Genomic DNA, 19,601 nt, shown 5'->3' with positions numbered 1-19,601 from the left:
TGCTTGCTGTGTATATATGGTGTTCAACATGGGAGCGCACGAGTCGCACCAATCTGTTTCGCGCACTGAAGAGTGCAGGGCTGGGTTTAGTCCGCTTGTTTTTGAAGCAAGTGGTTTCCAGGTTTCTGTTTGTGCGAGACCAAACTGGTGAATTTCTGCGGAAAGTAACTCAAACCAGACTGCGTGATCAATTGCCGTTTTTTGTTGTCTCATCTTCTCTGGCCAACGGGCCAAGTGTGTGCGGATTTTTACGGGAGGTTGTTTTGTCTTTCCGCGTCCTTCAGGCACGCTTTTCGGTAGCGTACCTGAGCAACGTCACCCGAAAGAAACTGTAAAAAGATATCGTGTATATGCCAGTCCCAATGTATCGTTCACTGTATCCATATGGAGGGGGTAAGGATGTTTTGAAGAGGGTAAAGCGCATGCCGGTTAGGCCGTCTGTGAAAAGCTTCTTTTTTCAAGTACACACTGCGACGCTCCCGGTCAAGCCGTGGCTCGAGCAAAAAGGCATCTTCCTCCCATGGACTGTAAACTGTTTGCACTGTAGAAGACCGAAGACTATTGACCACATACTCCTTGACTGTTCAGACGCGGTTTTTGAATGAGACTTACTGTAACGCACCATAAAGAAGGACTTGCCAAATACGCCGTACGGCATCCGCTTTCTCCCTACCGCTAATGAAGGAGGGGTGTCACATGATATGATTATGGCCCTATGCCTCCACAGTATATGGCGCACTAGGATGGCTGTGCATCATGCCGATTTGAACCCAAGGCCTGCTCGAGAGTACTTCATTGAAAGTGTTACTTTCATACGCGAAGTGTGTAAGGCAATCAATGAGCAGCCAGACTGGCTGCCGGTGTTAGACGCTCTTGTCAAATTTGAACCACTTTTAAACACCGGCGCACGCCAAAGACCGGCAAGCGCCTTTTAAATTGTTTTTATTTGTGCATGTGTAAGCATGTACTGTTGCGGACCGCAGAACAGGAAACAAAAAAAAAAACCAAGGGCGCAATTGGGTAGACCTGGTACTTATACGACAGTGCTCGTGAGCAAGGCCGGAGTTGTGAGTTTGAGCCTCACGTGGGGAATGCTGTTTGTTATTACTTGTCTAGTACTTTCTGCCGGCGGAGGTACAAATCTATTTGCATGTGTCGGTTAAAATACAGAACGCCTTCTGAGTGCTCAGCCGCCATCTCCCCAGTGGCGCAATTGGTTCATTCTGCTTCCGGCAGCCGAGCTGATCGGATCGCAGTATCATGGGCTCCAGCGGAGCGGCGACAGCGGCCTTCGACGGCCGCGGAAACAGGATTGATGACTGCGAAGATAAGGAGTACCAGATAATTTTGTCGACGCTGCCCACAGGACGTGTTATTTTCAACAGTTTTTCTTCACGGAGACGTGCTAGCGAGGCCGTTTCGCGTCGAGGTTTTCCGCGACGCCCAGGCCGAGACCGGTACGCTCCCCGACGTGGTCGCGTTGGGGGCGTACCAAATCAACTATGTGTGGGCGGTTACCCTGCGGAGCACGGAGGCAGCAAAGAAGTTGCTCGCCTTCAATGATCTGCAAGTTAAGAGTCGCCGCTGCCTCATCATCGACCCGGAAGACCAGCAGGTAAAGCTGCGGCTACACTGGAGGCTTCATGGTGTGGCCGACGACGACATCCGGACGGCATTAGCGGCATTTGGCAAAGTGACAGACGTTACGCGAGAGCGATGGCGGATCCAAGGCGTCAATTACAAGAGCTCAACGACAAGGACTGTCCTACTGAAGTTGAAGCCCGGTCTGAAAGTGGATGACCTACCACACCAGGCACGCGTCACCGGAGAGTTGGCTTTTGTCGTGGCACCGGGACGTCCAATGCAGTGCCTGCGCTGCCACGGTACGGGCCACGTGCGGCGTGAATGTAAAGTTCCCCGCTGTACGAAATGTCGGCGGTACGCTCACGCGGATACCGACTGTGTCCACACTTATGTGGTGGCTACGGGTGCTGTGTCGAAAGACGACTCTGCGGAACTCCTGATGGACGTAGCCGAAGCCGAGGAATCTGCAAAAGGCATAGGGGAGCCCGAAAAGCACGCAGGTGCGACGGACTCTTCGGGACCCTCCAGCAGCGATGGTGGGCGGAAGCCTGAAGGGGCAGAATCTTCGAAAAATGGGATGGAGGCAAGAGAGATGCAATAAGCGCGCCAGCGCTCCAAGAAACCGAGCCAGCTACTCCGAACGAGGACCATCACATAAGCGGCGCCCGTACTACCAGTGGTCCTGCCCCAGCGAAGCGACCACACGCCCAGACCGGAGCCGATGGAGACAAGGCGGCAGCCCCCAGTGTCGAGGAGCCGCCGGCAAAAACGACCCAAGGACGGCAGCCATCCACCCGACCACGACCTAATGTGTCGACGGAGAGGAGAACCCTCGACAAACCGCCCCCGCAGCCAGGCCTGGAACCAGCACCGGATGGCTCCGGTGTCAGACTTCGTCTAGCCACGCGCTAGACGGGAATGGTAAGCACCATGTTCCCGGCCTCTTTCTTCTGCATGAAAATGGCTCCTGCGTCCCCCATAAAAGTCGGTACACTTAAGGTCAGGGGACTGGCAAGCAAGAAGCAGAGCCAGGTATACCGCATTTTAACTGAGCATGACATTGACGTCCTGGCAGTGCAGGAAACGAAAATTGACGGGGAAGATGAGACCGGGAACATGGTGAGACGTTTCACGTCTAGGTATTTTGCAGTAGTGTCCCACGCTATATGCACTTCTGCGGCTGTGTCATTTTCATTAAGAATTTACCGGGACTTGAGGTTCAGGGATATATGGCGTGTCCATCAGGTAGGTGTGTTTTGGTTGACTTCGTGTACAACAAAACATATTGGCGCATCATTTGTGTGCACGCTCCAAATGCGGTGGATGAAAGGACAGTTTTTTTTTTCAAAACCTACAAAAGTACTTAATGTGTGAGAAATCCCTGATCATCATGGGTGACTTCAATTCCGTTCTGAGGGGTTGTGATAAAACCAGTGCACGGGCGTTTAGGGACAGAAACACTGAGGCACTCTCAGAGGTTATAGCGACGTGCAATCTCAATGATGTGGCGGAATGTTTAGAAGGAGAGCGCTCTGTGAGGTTCACACATTTTCAGCGGTCCAGCCATGCACGGCTAGATCGCATTTATGTGTCGCCGGATGTTATTTCAAAATTCAGTACCTACAGTGTAGTACCGGTATCATTTTATGATCATTGTTTAGTGGAGTGTGGGATAGGGACAAAGAAAAGAGGAAATCAGTGTTCTTGGGAGATGTGGAAATTAAATAATATGATTACAGACGGCATCTTTAGCAGGAAAGTAAATGAAGAAATCGGAAAATTAGAGACGAGCGGGGAACTGAAAGTATGGCAGCAGTGAGAACTTTGCAAACAGCAAATAAAGATAGCAGCGATCGAAAGGTCAAGCTGTATACGACAAGAGGAGAAGCGTGAGGAAGAAAATTTAAGATCTTTACTGGCTAAACTTGTCGAAAAGGAAAGCGAAGAGCGTGGAAAGTGGATGGACGACATTAGAAAAATAAAACGCAAGATTGAACTCTTCGAAGAAGAACGCTATCCTGGCGCGCTTGTGCGGGCTAGGGCGCAAGATGTAGCCGCTGGGGAGACACCGTCAAAACGAGCGCTAGGAATATAAAAAACGCATGCTCAGCGAAACCACATTGAAAAGATTGATTGGGGTGGGGCGTTATCTGGAGAAAGCGGTCATATCCAGCAGGCATTTCTTGTATATTATCAGGTGTTGTTTGCGAAGCAAGAAGTGGATGTGAGCGCGTTCAAGGAAAAGTTTCTTGGCGCTTTACCGCGATTAGATGACAAACAGAAAGAAAGGTTGGAGCTGGCGATAACTGCGCCAGAGGTAGAGCATGCGACAGAAAATTTGGACCTTGGAAAATCACCTGGACCTGATGAACTAAGTGCGGCTTTTTACAAAGCATATGAAAACGAAATAGTGTCAGTACTGACAGCAGTGTATAATGAAGCCTACAAAGTAAGTGAACTGCCTCCGTCTTACGGTAAATCCCACACAGTGTTAATTCCTAAACATGATGAAGCAGAAAAGTTACAACCGGTCACAGCATATCGTCCTATCTCACTCACAAGCGTAGATTATAAAGTTTTCATGAAGATTTTAGCCCGGAGACTACAGTCAGTTATTCAAGATATAGTCGGTCCTCACCAGACGTGTGGGATCAAGGGACGCTCCATTAATACCAATATTCATAGAGCGAGGTGTGTGCTTGAGTGTTGTGATCATACTAATAGCGGTGTAGCCATACTTAAGCTAGATCTTGAGAAATCATTTGATTGTGTTTCACACGAAATCCTGTTCTGCATACTCGACCATGTAAATGCAGGGTCCATTATTGGCGAGGGAGTGGCCTTGGCGTACCGGAGCTGCACGACAAGATTAATTGTAAATAAGAGTTTGGGGGCCCCCATCGTCCTGCAGCGTTCGGTGCGCCAGGGTTGTCCCCTTAGCCCCCTTCTATTCTGCATTTACATCGAAGCGTTGTGTTTGAATATCATGCAAAATAAAAAAATTCGTGGCTTCCAGCTTCAAGCGGCAGAAGTTAAGCTGCTGGCCTATGCGGATGTCGCAGGGTTTACAGTGAATCGGGAAGGTGTAACCGAGGCCGTGGCATGTGTAAAAGAATTCACCAAAGTCACAGGCAGTAAAGTGAATTGGTCAAAGTCCCTGGGGCTTTGGCACGGAGAATGGCCAACGAAACCCGACCATTTTGCAAACATGTCCTGGGTGACGACTCCAGTAAAGTGCTTGGGCGTCCCACTAGACGATTATCGCGATAGCGAACCGTACTGGAGAGAACAGACGCAAGCCACGCGTGAAAAGGTAGAGAGGTGGAAAGTGCAACATCTGTCAATTTCGCAAGGGCCACAGTGTGTAATCTGTTTTTTATGTCTAGGTTGTGGTACGTGACGCAAGTGTTGCATTGTGCAAGGATGAACGTACAGTCACTGTACCGGATCTTTGCCGTTTTTGTGTGGGCTGCGGGCTGGGAACGATGCAGCCGGACGAATTTGTTTATGCGGGTCAAGGAAGGTGGCCTGAGTCTTGGGCACTTATTTGTACGGCAGATCGTAAGCAGATTTTTTTTTTGCGTGTGATGTATGTGATCCGTTTTTGCGCACTGTGTGCCAATTAAGGCTTGTAAATGCACTGCCGGATTTTATTGTCTCAACCGAAAGTTTATCGGGACGTATTTTTTGTTACTTTAGAGAGGTTGTCGCGAGTGTTCGATTCCTATCTGTTCGGTTTTCATATGAGTATTTGTCTTCTGTTAGCAGGAAGAAGTTGTATAGGGATTTGTGCGATGTAGTTCTTCCACAACCTATGTACAGGGCCGTATACAATGGAGGCCTGGGACGCGACGTACTTAAGCGTGTGAAGGCGATGCAGGTGCCGCCAAGTGCAAAAACATTCTTCTTTAAGTTACATACCGGAACACTACCAGTAAAGAAATTTTTGGAGGGGAAGCATTTATTTCTACCTTGGGGATCACATTGTTCAACCTGTAAAAAACCAGAGACAATAGATCACGTTTTTTTGCATTGTTGGGAGGGGGTATACTTCTGGGACATCTTGCAGGGGACTTTAAAAAAGGAATTTCCGCTAGACTCTCATGGAATACGGTACTTGCCTGCAGAGAGTGAGGATGGGACACCATTCGACCTTTTTATGCTAATGAGCCTCCACTGTATTTGGCACTCCAGAATGGCAGGATATCATTGCGATCCTGATGCACGTCCAGCGCGGATCTATTTTCAGGAGTGTATGCTGAAATTCAGAAACTTGCTCCTGAAGCTCCTGAGTGGCTCGAAAGAGTAGAGCCTTTGGTGACGCTTAGAGAGTTGTGAGTTTTAATATGACGAAGCCACAAACCACAAGGCGGATAGTGTTAAGTATTGTTCATTGTGCCGTGTAAGTGTATTTGTGTACTGTGGTTCTTGCCGAAGTCAAGCAATAAAGAAAAAAAAAGTGGCGCAATTGGTTTGCGCACGGTACTTATACGACAGTGCTCGTGAGCAATGCCGGGGTTGCGAGTTCGAGCCTCACCCGGAGAATACTTTTTTTTTATTACGTGTATAGCACTTTTTGCCGGCGGAAGTACATATGTATGGGCATGTGCCGGTTAAAATAAAGAACGCGTTCTGAATGCACAACCGCGAGTTCCCTAGTCAATCACGACGTGTTACTGGAAAACGTATCCAAGCGATCTGTCCATTCAGAATTTATTCTGTGTATTCAGCCCCTTCATGTATATTAAGCCTATTCTATAGGGCAGCTCATAGGCGCCAGTTTCTCCTTTCAGCGTCGTAGTAGGCGTAACACGCCACCAGAAAAGTCTCTTGTGTAGGCGCGTCACAGGTGGCGTGTTGACAGTACATTGCAGAGCGAAATGCCACCTGCCACGGCGATAGCGGAGGAATGGACAGCAAGGAGGTGGCTGCCAGGGGATGATTGCGGAGGGTGACAAGCAGCGCGACACGCCATCTGCCAGCCGGGGCAGGTGGCGTGTGACGAGCTGCGCTCAAACTTCGCATTACCGACTGCAGTAATTACCCGTTATTTTCTTTGTTTCGGCTTCGCCCCCCGCATGTTTTTGCGGACGTACCTGAGTCGTGGGTCGACGACAGCCAGTGGATCACTTCCCATTCGGCACGTCCCAGCCGGGTGGGCGGCGGTGGACGCAAACGACAGAGCTAGGCAGCGCCAGTAGTCGTCACTGAACTGTTCGTGATGCTCGCAACCGGGAAATGGCGGCGTCCAGAACTTTGCGCCATGCGCGCGGAATGCTTCCGAGTCGGCGATCTTTTTGCACACCTTGAGGCCTGCATCAAGAGGACGCGAACAAGTCAGCGCTTCCTGTGATCTCTCAAGATCAAGGGACAACCACATAAAGTATCTACGTCTGGAAGGACAGCTGTTTCAATGCTCATGCTTTTGCTCAAGAATATTTTAAATAAAATTGTGAAGTATTTTCTTGACTTGCCTCTAAATTCGAATAGGGTTCCTTTTTGCTGTATCGTGTGTGAGAACGCATGCCTCCAGGCTTTATTTTGTGCCGCAGTACTCGTCAGATCGTTTGGTCCAATGTTGCTCCCAAAGGTCGACCAGCGATGTGCATGCTTAACCCCGAATGTACGTTGCGAGAACAATGTGTCACTACGGGAAACATCACCGAGAGATACAGACAACATAAAGAGCTACAAACGACAGGCTTGTGCTCAGAAAAAAGCATCACACTATATATGGCACCGCAGATGTTAAGTCGGAGCGCAGTGAGACTAAACCAGGAACGATTTCATTGAACCCTTTCACCTGATCTAGTATGCTTCTGGCAGCTAATAAGGAACTTCACGGCTGAAGTCCAGCACAGTCGTCTTTTGCAACAATGGCGTGTGTATGCGGGACCTAGAGTGTTACGGGAAATTATATTTTGTTGCAGTTGTTATAGAAAGAATGGGCTCACGCAGGCATCCTTCCTGACAACGTCCTCAATTGGGCACTATGAACCTTGCTACACGTGAGCGGTATTTCATAGACATATAGCTCTCAAATTACTATGTTTCTGATTTAAGCTGTACTACGTGCTGGGTTCTTACTTATCGTGCCATGAAGACCTTCACGTTTTTTTCTGAGGATCAACCAGTTGTAAGTAGCGCGTTGACCGGTCTTGTTCTCCAATGTCATCTCCTGTGGCGCGATATTTGTTTGTGTAGTGGTGGACCAACCTGCTCTGCTGTTGGTTTAAGTTTACCAGCTTGCGAACATGCATCCTATGCTGCTTAGCCCAGAACTTATAAGTGCTTTTTATGTTTTAAGCATTTTTGAGTTTTAACAGCGTAAACTTTGTGTTTCCGAGTGTCACATATAATAGGAAGTCTGCAATAGAAGTATGAACGAAACAGGTTTGGAGAAGACGACGAGGAAGACGATAAGCATAACGTGTATTAACCCAAGAATAAAGGAGATGAAGAAGTATTCGAGGAGGTGGGAAGAGACGATTGCTGGAGAAGAGAAGAAAAGGACGACGACAAGGATGAGGTGGGCCAATGCCAAGGTTATAAAGGCGCGAGGCAGAGTGAGGCACGGGGAAAGAACAGAGAAGCGGAGGCTCCGGCAGGTCACGAACACCTCGGCTGGAAGAGAGAAACGCCGGCTACTGCTCCGGTGATCTCAAGTTCTACGGTGTCGCACCATGGTTTTCCTCCCGTTCCTGAACCCGTTCCGGGAAGTCAACGGATGACGCAACCACCTGCTACGACCACGGGGGCCTCCAGCGCGGATGCCACCTATCCGGGTGCTGCCTACTACGCCAACAACAACTGCATAATCTCCACGGGCGCTTGGACCGAGAGCTTGTACGACGCACCAACAACGCCGCCAGTGACGCCAGCCTGAGCACTTCGAATGCCACCTCGACGCCGGCTACTGGACCCACGCAACGCTCCATCAGCACCGAACCGTGAGCACGAACGCCGAACACTAACAGTAGGACGATAGTAGTAGACGATGGTAGTAGTGTTCCCGGGTCGTGTGTATTGGTAGTCTGTGTTTTGTGTGCTAGTTTGGGTACTATTGTTTGTATCACGTAAGGTGTATTCAACGTGCATCTGTGTGGGTACACCTGTCGCCTAGTTCATTCTTTCGGTCCGAGTGTTCTCCGAGGATCCGTGACACAGAGGAAAGTTGTCTAACAGGTAATGAGGCTGCCAAAACCTACAGCGTGCCCCTACTGTCCAGTCACAATATTGCTCATAGGTGGATAGTCGGCTGGGCGGCTCCTTAAATAGCTACATGAGCACGTCCCATTTGTCCGTTTAAACAGGCGCAGTCATGAGATTTTTGAGCGCGGACGGGCTTTGTAGGTCAGGCCCTGTACGAACGATACTATCGCTACTAGCTCATTTATATGTTCTCTCAGGTGCTTTGTAGTTCAGCTTCTCAACCCCGGGGTCGTAATTTCGGTCCTTGCCACGGCGGCAGTATTTCGGTGGGGGCTAAATAAAATAATGCTCGTGTGCTGTGAGATCTCATCTTACATTAAAAACCCCAGGTGCCCTAAATTAATCAGGAACGCTCTATTACAGCGTCGCTAAAAGCCCGCGTGTCACATCGGCATGTTGTAACTCAGTATTTACAATTTTGTCGAAAGTGCATAGTACGTTGTAGATTATTTAATTTTACTTGTATGCGTTAAAGACAAGTTCGACGTATTTCATCAAGGGCAGGGTGATAATCAAGGTTGAGTACAATTTGCCAAGGTGATATATCAGTTTCAGTGTTTGCGTTAAACCCTGATGGGCAGGTGACGGCCGCGTCCGGAGTTCATGCGGCTGCTGCCAAAAAACTGGCGGTGGTTTAGCTCTGTTTAAACCAGGATTGACGTGATAGCTACAGCTGGCCGAGTGGAACTTGGTCACGTGACGAAACACGTCATCAGCCACGGCGCCGCGCCGCCGGCAGCTGCTCCGCATCACGTGAAGAACCACGTGACAGCGCGGCGGCGCAGCCACAGGGTGGCGGCACCGCCACGCTGAAGGCTCGAACTGCTACCGTAATGTAGCCATCGTTACAAAAAAATTGGTGCTTTAGCTCAGGTTAACCTGAAGGGACGCGATAGCTACAGCTGGCCGAGTGGAACTTGCTCAGTTGAATTGCGTCACGTGGTTGGTCACGTGACCAGCCACGTGACGAACCACGTGATCAGCCACGGCGCCGCGCCGCCCGCAGCAGCTCCGCACCACGTGATAGCGTGGCGGCGCGGCCACGGCGTTTCACAGGGTGGCGGTGCAGCCACAGGGTGGCGGCTCCGCCACGCTGAAGGCTCAAAATGGTATCGTAATGTAGCTATCACTACAAAAATAAAAAAACGCTGAGACGGTTACGGTGTAAGCGCGAGGTGCAGTAACCTGAAAGGGATGGCAGGCGCGATGGCAATGCGTAGCGGAGCTGCTCAACTCTACGGTTCTTGAACCAGTGGGCTGAAATAAAATTTATAGAGGAGAGGTAGGGTGGCGATGGAGCGATGTCAAGGAAGACTCACTAAATGGTACTGTAAATACAAAGATAGCACACTGCATTTGTGTGAATATACGCACAGGCGAATTTGTACGGCTGGATATGCACCGACGAGGTGTTGTTGGTGCGGGCTCTGAACAGGAGATGCTTATATTAATTTTTGTTGTATCGTTGTGTAGCATTAGAGTAGTTTTTGTGGCGTTATTTGAATGACATAAATTATGTTTCAGAAGCCGCAGGACTTTATTTGGAGATGAAATTAAGTTAAAGACATTCTCCCTCCGAAATGCGTCGTGACTTACGGTGATATCTAAGTAACCGTACGATTTAATCAGCTCTTCTGGTTAGCTTGTATTTCCGTATAAGAAGGAAAACGGGTTATGCCTGCCGTGAGAGACTACATGATCATGTATTTGTTGAGGATAATTCAGTGTCATTAGGCAACATATCCCCAGTTTTCGACAACCTGAAAGTCATTCTAACGAGAATTTCGATCATTAATGTTATTAACAGGCCGGTTGATCACGCAGTCGAACGCAAATATGCGGATATTGCTGGAAAGGTGTTCCGGCAGGCCAATGATGTATATTAGGTAGAAGAAAATACCTAGGACAGGGCCTTGAGGTAGCGCCTGACGTTAAGAGAATGCAATTAGAAGACTATCTATTAATAATCACAGACTGCAAGAGATCGATATGAAATTATTGAATCCTTAATAAGGCATTGATATTTTGGTGGAGGTGTGGCTTTCCTCTACGCCTACCGAAGACGGAGCTCCGCAGCGGCCGCCAGCTGACTTCGCTCACCATGACCCAAGACGCCTCTCAGCAAACATCACAATCGGCAATGCCATCGCTCGTTCTTTCTTCCCCGCGTGACCCTGGGACGTTTTCTGGCACCGACAACGTTGACGTGGACGACTGGATCAACATTTATGAACGCGTGAGTACGTACAACCGCTGGAATCCAACTCTTATGCTCGCGAATGTCATCTTCTATCTAAAAGACACCGCCCGCGTCTGGTACGAGACTCACGAAGATGATTTGACCAGCTGGGACGTCTGCAAGCAGAAACTGCGCGAGCTGTTTGGACGGCCGCTCGGCCGAACACTCGCCGCTAAGAGGGAGCTTGCGTCCAGAGCTCAAACGTCTACGGAATCCTATGTTTCCTACATTCAAGACGTGTTGGCCCTCTGCCACAAAGTTGACAATAACATGCCCGAATCTGACAAAGTGGGTCACGTGTTGAAGGGGATCGCCGACGACGCCTTCAACCTGCTCGTCTGCAAGAACTGCACTACAGTCGACGGCATTATTAAGAAATGTCGCCGCTTCGAGGAAGCTAAAAGCAGACGTATTAGTCAGCCGTACACACGCCTCCCCAACACGGCTGCGACTTCCTCATGTGAAGACCTGCTGCACCGGCAAACTCCTGCGCCTCCAGAAAATGTGACCCGCATCATTCGACGCGAACTCGAAGCTATGTCCCCTGCCTCCCTGCCTCTACGTGATGGCGACAACCACTTGCCCACCATCTCGATGGTACAAGCCGTCGTCCGTCAAGAGCTTGCAAACCTTGGTCTCCAGCCCGTCAGCCCTGTGCGTCCTTCATCACCACTCGACATCACTGCGATTGCTCCTGAACGACCTTCCTACTTCGCTCCACGTCGCCGTAACCCTAACGACTGGCGGACACCCGACGACAGACCCATTTGTTTCCTCTGCCACCGCATTGGCCACATCTCCCGTCACTGTCGCAATTATTGGTCTCGTCGTAGCACATACAGTCATCTAAGCTCTCACCGCAACAATGACCAGCCCCGCCACTTCACGCCCCCTCCAGCCCAGCAGAGTGCTACCGTTGACGGCCAGATTTCCCGCTCCAGCCGCTCCCCGTCCCCCCTGCGTCGGCAGTCTCGTTCGGCCCTACGCCGTCGCTCATCTCCTGGCCCCAACGGACGCTCGCAAGCTGAAAACTAGACGCTGCAGTGTCTGGAGGTGAGGCTGCAGTACAGCCCCAGTCCCAAAATCCTCGCTTAGCCCTTCGCGCACGCCACAATTTGCTCGCTATTCATGTCGATGGAGTCCCTGTGAGAGCCCTGATCGACACGGGCGCGCAAATGTCCGTCATGATGTCCACCCTACGACGCCGCCTCAGAAAGGTACTGAACCCTGCACCCACAGCCGTTCTCCGCGTTGCCGACGGCGGAACGCCTTCTGTGGTTGGACTATGCACAGCCCGTGTGACCATATCCGGCCGCCATACATCCGTTCTATTCTCTGTTCTGGACCAGTGCCCTCTTGACGTCATTCTTGGCCTCGACTTCCTGTCTGAGCATTCAGCCCTCATCAACTGCGCTACCAGTGTTGTCCAGCTTGACCTTCCTCTTTCTGCTGAGTCGCCGTCCCCAGTTGTACCTCGTCTTTGTGCTGTCGACTTTGTCCGTCTACCGCCTCAAGCCGCAACTTACATTTCTTTCTCATCTGTTCCCCCTGTCCCTGATGGCCCCTACGTAGTCACTCCGGACCTTGACGTTGCCCTCACGCGAAGTATTGCGCTTGCGCACACTGTCTTTACAATGTCGACAAACTGTGCGTACCTTCCGGTTCTGAACTTTGGCTCGTCTATCCAACCGCTCCCGCAAGGCATCTCACTCGCCACGCTGTGCCCTGCTGCCGAATGTGTCATATGAGTGGTGGACAGCTGCTTGCCTTCCACTCATCAATGCCTGTTGCCTGCGGCAACATCACCAGAGAAACCAACGGATGACTACGCCGACATGATCTGTTCTGACCTAGCAGCGATGCAAGCTCACGATCTTAGGTGCCTCTTATCATCTTTTCTCAACATATTCGACTTTCATGCCCCTGTTTTGACTCGTACCTCTGTGGTGACGCATCGGATAAACACCGGTGATACCGCTTCTCTCCACAGACGTCCGTACCGCGTGTCCAGCGCGGAACGCACCGTCATAAATCAAGAGGTCGATAAGATGCTCGCAAAAGACATCATCGAGCCCTCGTCAAGCCCTTGGGCTTCTCCAGTTGTCGTGGTAAAAAAGAAGGACGGCAGCTGGCGCTTCTGCGTTGATTACCGGCACCTTAACCGCATCACAAAAAAAGATGTATATCCTCTCCCGAGGATCGATGATGCATTCGATTGCCTCCACGGCGCCAAATATTTCTCTTCAATTGATCTTCGATCGGGGTACTGGCAAATTGCCGTAGATGAAAAGGACCGTGAAAAGACCGCCTTCGTGACGCCTGATGGCCTATACCAATTTAAAGTCATGCCATTCGGACTCTGTAACGCGCCGGCTACCTTTGCACGAATGATGGACTCCCTTCTTCGCGGCTTTAAGTGGTCTACCTGCCTCTGCTACCTAGACGATGTTGTGGTTTTCTCGCCTACTTTTGCCACGCACCTCGAACGCCTCTCCAGTATTTTGACAGTGTTTCGTAACACCGGACTCCAGCTGAACTCATCGAAATGCAAATTCGGTCACCGCCAACTCACTATTCTCGGACACCTGATTGATGCTTCTGGTGTACGCCCAGATCCAGTCAAAATTCAAGCCGTGAAGGAGTTTCCTCTTCCTAGGTCGTCGAAAGATGTGCGCAGCTTTGTCGGCTTGTGCTCGTATTTTCGACGTATTATCAAAGATTTCGCCGGCATCGCTCGCCCCCTCACCGACCTTGTTAAGAACGACACCCCCTTTATCTGGGGCCCTGCACAAGAAAACTCATTTTCCTCCCTCGTTCATTTGCTAACCTCTACGCCCATCTTAGCCCATTTTGACCCGTCGTCTCCCACAGAGATTCACACCGACGCCTCCGGATATGGGATCGGTGTCGTGCTAGCCCAACGTCAACAGGGCCAAGATCGCGTCATCGCTTATGCCAGCCGCCTACTTTCCGCCGCAGAGCAAAATTACTCCATTACTGAGCGCGAGTGTCTCGCCCTTGTCTGGGCTGTCGCTAAATTCCGCCCGTACCTGTTCGGCCGCTCATTCACTGTCGTCACTGATCACCACGCTCTCTGTTGGCTGTCTTCACTAAAAGGTCCCACCGGTCGCCTTGGTCGCGGGGCTTTGCGCCTTCAAGAGTATTCATACTCTGTCGTGTACAAGTCCGGTCGTCACCACCAGGATGCTGACTGTTTATCCCGATACCCTGTGGAGCCACATGACCTCGAAGACGCTGAGACCCTACCCTGCCTCTTAGCTATCACTGCTCTCACCGATATCGCCAACGAACAGCGCAACGACTCATCTTTACAACCTATCTTTGACGGCCTCCGCTCTGCAAACCGATCTCCGTCTCTGCAACTTTATGTGCTCCAGAATGGCATTTTGTATCGCCGCAACCTACGCTCCGACGGTCCTCCGCTGCTCCTCGCCATACCCCAACATCTACGTTCGTCTGTCCTTGAGGAATTGCACGATCTGCCGACAGCCGGCCACCTTGGCGTGTCCCGCACGTACGCTCGAGTGCGGCACCGCTTCTTTTGGCCTGGTCTGTATCGTTCCGTCAAGCGTTACGTTGCCGCTTGCGACCTGTGTCAACGCCGGAAAAGGCCCTCCACTTTGCCTGCCGGTCTTCTACAACCCATCGACGTACCTCCGGAACCTTTTCACCGTGTTGGCCTCGACCTTCTTGGCCCTTTTCCCACGTCCCTCTCCGGTAACAAGTGGATCGCTGTCGCAACTGATTATACGACTCGGTACGCCATCACGCGTGCTTTGCCCACCAGCTGCGCTACCGATGTCGCCGATTTTCTTCTCCAAGACGTAATTCTTCACCATGGCGCCCCTCGTCAACTGCTCACCGACCGCGGTCGTTATTTTCTGTCCAGAGTGATTGATGACATTCTTCGTTCGTGTACCACGCAGCACCAGCTTGCGACAGCTTACCATCCACAAACCAACGGGCTTATGGAACGGTTCAACCGCACGCTCACCGATATGTTAGCAATGTACGTCTCACCGGACCACCGCGATTGGGACGCAGCCTTGCCTTATGTGACATTTGCATATAACTCTTCAAGGCGTGACACAACAGGCTATTCCCCTTTCTACCTTTTGTTTGGTAGGCACCCCCTATTGCCTTTGGACACACTCATGCCGCCTTCTTCAGTCCCCACCACTGCTTACGCTCAGGACGCCATCGCCCAGGCCACGCTGGCTCGCCAAATAGCCCGTAGTCGGCTCCGTGCCTCTCAAGCTTCCCAGAAGTCCGCCTACGACCGCCGGCACCGGGCCGTCGAATATCACCCCGGTTCACTCGTCCTTCTCTGGACGCCGTCGCGCAGCGTCGGTCTCTCCGAGAAGCTCCTTTCTCACTACCGTGGCCCTTACCGTGTGGTGCGCCGAGTCACCGACGTGAACTATGAAATTGCTCCCCTTGCGTCCTCGCCATCGTCCTCTGGCCCCTCTACCGACGTCGTCCATGTATGCCGCCTCAAACCTTATCACGACGCTCCTACGCCACCACTCTAACGCCGAGACGGCGTTTCATCAGCCGGGGTTCCTGCAGCGGGTAGACGACGACGACGACATTGAGCGAGTGAACGAGTGGACGAGGAAGAAGACGAGAACTCATCTCTGGCTGTGTTCTGAGTGCCGCCCGTAGCTGTTCTTTCGTTTTTGTAAATAACTGTAAATATATTCTTTCCCGCAACAATATCTATTCTGACAGTCCTCAGTTATCAGTGGAAGGCCACTTCGCATAAGTGTACGGTGTGTGTGTCCGTTTCTGTCATGAACTTCAGAAGTCCCTCTGCTGTTCTTGCGCATATCTGATTGGCGTTCTTCTTTTGGAAAACACAGGCATTCAAAATGAGCATCAGATTTAAAACAATGTTCATACGGCACCCTGAAAAGGACGCCTATTTTAGCTTGTCTACTTCAATACGGCATTCTTCAGCGCCGCTTTCTTGTTGCTGATTGAAAACGACAAGATGAAATTATGAAGCATAAGGCGAAACGTGGTCTTACGTTTGCTTGCAAATGAATGTGTATGGCTCCTAGATTGGAACACTTGTTATTATGAAGCACTTTTCTTGCATGATTGAAGCCTTGCACTGAGGTCACCAAACGTTCCACTTTCCAGCAACGACACTGCGCTCTCGCTTCAGCGACTTTCACTCCTACAGACTTAGCGCACACACTGATAATTCCGTGTCCCGCAAAAGAGGCATAGCATAATGCCGACGTCGATCTCGAGAAGATAAATGCTGCCCGCACTCTAATGGGGTGATGGCCGTCGGGTGCCGCAGCTTTCAGTCGTCAGGGCCGTCATTTCTACGCATGCCTTGCGTACGAGACCTCTTTCTTTTTTTATCTAGATCATCCGCGATCGCATTTAGGTCACATCTACTTGCACCTAAAGCGCTAGTGTGAAAACGCATGCCGATATTCCTGGGCCTCGAGAGATCTGAGCAAGAGATCTGAGATCTGCCGCTGCCTGTATCACCGGCGTTGCCGGAAATTTTAAGCACTTCATTGTTTTCTGGATATACGTAGCATGTACGTATGCACATTTTTTTCGTGCACATTAAAATAATTCTTTCTATTTTGAAACATTTTAACAGGACCGTTTGATCGCATTGTTTATTCAATGCTGTTGCTTGTTTCGATAGACTAACCCGAAAGCTGACATGAAGCCTTCACAAAGCATGTGCTCTAACATTCATCGATATAACTAGCTAAAATGCCACAACGCTCTCAGTAGTGTTTCCTCTGTCTTTTTTACCTTTTGTTGCGAAAAAGTATCTCGGCGTACGCAAATTGAATAGATAAATCCCATCGCAATAAAAAAAGAACAGGAAAGAAAAGGACACCAACTGAAAATTCTGATTATAGAGCTTTTCAGCATGAAAGCGTGTCCAGGCTTGGTCTTTGAAAGCTACTTTCAAGGTAGTCGGGATTCGCATTGATCGGGAGTTACTCAATGAAAGAATTGTAGCGCTGGGTGCATCTGCTCATGGGTGAAATTTTGCGCCGTCATTTGAATGCTTAGTTGCTACAGACATACGATCTGCTCTAACTGCTCCTACGCAGTAATATAGTGCCACCTTACCCAGGGGAAAGCTCGGTTCGCCTCATTTCTCTCTGCACTGTCCCTGCCCCCATTAAGTTTTTAACGGCTGTTTTCAGCAGCTGAACTCGTCCATTTTTTGAAAGTGAGCCACTTCATGCAGTATGAGTAAACCGGGGATCGAATCACTTTGTAAGTAACCTATTGAATGAGAGGCCTACCTTCCACTATTACGTCGACGTCGTCCGGGTGGCTGTAGTACTTGGGGTCGATGATGGGCGGGTCCTTGGGGTCGGTCGAGCGCAGCTTCACGAAACCTCGCGACTTCGGCCGCATTACCATGGGTATCATCTGGAAGGACGGCTCTCCGCGGTACGGCTTGTAGTACTGGTCGTACACCTGCACAACACAGCGCACACATCATCGTCTTCATGGTCACATATACAAAAAGCGCCACAGGGGCTTTTTAAAATAATATAACAAGAGGCACGACAGAACCATAGAGTCCATGACGTCATAGGCCCGTATATTAGGACATCGTTTGTCCGCTTTGTGGAATGTCGCTATTCGCCCTCGGTGTGCGGATGTAGTTAGGAAGCTTCAGGGATAAGGAGGCTGTTGGCGTACAGGCTAGGTTGCAAAGAAATCGCCGACGCCTTCAGTGAACGTGGTTTGATTCATAGTAATTGTGACGATATCGAAAATAAGGTTCATTTTTTGTGATTTGTAGTCTCCGTATCGCTTCAGCTGAATGGCACACTATTGGTTAATAGGCTATCAACTAGCAACTTTGCTATCGGCCGAGACTCTAAGAAGTGGTGCAGTAGATGATAGCGCGATATAAGTGATCAAGTTGATTTTAAAGGACATTTTGCAACGTGCCTAGCACAACGCGGCCTCCGCGCTTAGTCGAAACGACGATTAGCCCGAAACGACGAGCGGCGGTTAGCTCAAAAGGCGCGCTCGGGATCAACCTGGTTCTGGGATTAAACAGGACCGACCTCATCCATGAGTTCTCCCATACACTGTTCTCCTTGGCTAGCGACAATATAAAAACAGGCGGTGTCTGAAATAAAGAATGTATCTAGTATACGCACAACTCGGATTTAATTATCCAGAAAACAACAGGATATTATTCCTGTAAATATGTGCTTCACAGCTTGGTCACTGTTGATATCCGCATCCTAGTCGCAGGCAGTTGAAACGAATTATTGTATTTTTCTTTCTTTATTCCCTTTCTTTCGGGAGGGGGAGGTGCTTTACAGCTGAAAGAAACTCGAACTCAAAAGAGACACTGAGGACAAATTGAGGCTGGAATCTGCTTGCAATTTACCCTGGTGGTTGATCCGGTGTGATAACCATTTCTTCCTCTCAAGCTGATGGAGTGAGGTATGTGGCAGCTCCAGCCTAGCAGTTTACACTCTCTCCGAGGTTTGACACGGACCGTCAGCACAGACTCTACATCGCATCGACCCGACGGATGATTTTCCCAAGTCATGCAACCTAGCTAGGCATGACCGCGATTTCCTGCATCCGATTCACCACGACGCTACGCATCCTATAACTATTTCCCCCACAAAATAGACTCCTCTAGCAGTAAACTGTGCCCTACATGGGCTGTAGACAGACCTTCAACATTTAATCTGTAGCAGTCGTAATTCTACAGCATACCAGAGATGGTTAGAAACTGCTGTGTCTGTCGGGACTGCACCCTGGAGCCGGCAATTGGTCCGTTCATGGCACAACTTGCGCGTCGCGTGGGATGAAAGATTCGTTTCACCTCCGTTTTATGGTGTCTAATGTCCCAAACTGTACCACGCTATGAGGAACACCGTATTGGGGGGCTCTGGTTAATTTAGACCACCTGGGGTTCTTTCTCATGCACTGACATCGTACAATACACAGGTCTCTAGTATTTATCCTTTATCGAAATGCGACCGCCACTGCCGGGATAGAAGCCGCGTCTTTCGGGTCAGCAGCTGAGCGCCATGACCGCCGAGCCACCGTGGAAGCTGGAATAAAAGCCTTGTCAAATGACCCTAAGTACAAAAGCCTTATACGTTCCCTTTGAAAATCATGTGTGCTATGAGTGCGCGAGTCGGGGATCGTTTTCATTTTTTTCGCCCTCACCGGCAGTAGCCTGCGAACTGCCAGGCAGACATCTCCAGTAACAATTAAACGTTCTTTCTTCCATGACCTAATGACATTGAGGCTACTGTCTGTCAAAACAGAGCTGTTAAAAAGTTGAGTGTGAGAAAAAAACTAAATACAGTTATCGCCATCATCACTCGATTTCGCAAAGGCGTGATGACGTCAAGGCAAATAAAACCGGATCTCTGAGGCTGGCTACACGGTCTTTCACTTGCAAATAGCAATCGCTGAGTCTTTTTCAGCCTTTACGTCGTTGTAATAATTGGAAAAACGGGAAAAAGTTGCGTTTTTTTAAAATCAAGTTTTCTGAGCAGTGGGTGCA

At 50.0% G+C, this 19,601-nt stretch overlaps 1 protein-coding gene across 1 annotated transcript in view; it reads right to left on the bottom strand.

The window, feature by feature from the left end:
* Window positions 1-19,601, bottom strand: part of LOC144121918 (4-pyridoxate dehydrogenase-like) — a 74,448-nt gene that overhangs the window by 17,123 nt on the left and 37,724 nt on the right. Inside the window, exons 9-10 of the mRNA XM_077655357.1 lie at window positions 17,350-17,527; window positions 6,681-6,897 (exon numbers count right to left, since the gene is read on the bottom strand). Coding sequence (XP_077511483.1) covers window positions 6,681-6,897; window positions 17,350-17,527 — 395 coding nt within the window. The remainder of the gene's footprint in view (window positions 1-6,680; window positions 6,898-17,349; window positions 17,528-19,601) is intronic.

The sequence above is a fragment of the Amblyomma americanum genome, chromosome 2, assembly GCF_052857255.1.
Source record: "Amblyomma americanum isolate KBUSLIRL-KWMA chromosome 2, ASM5285725v1, whole genome shotgun sequence".
Lineage (NCBI taxonomy): Eukaryota > Metazoa > Arthropoda > Arachnida > Ixodida > Ixodidae > Amblyomma > Amblyomma americanum.
This window is presented reverse-complemented; position numbering and strand designations above follow the sequence as displayed.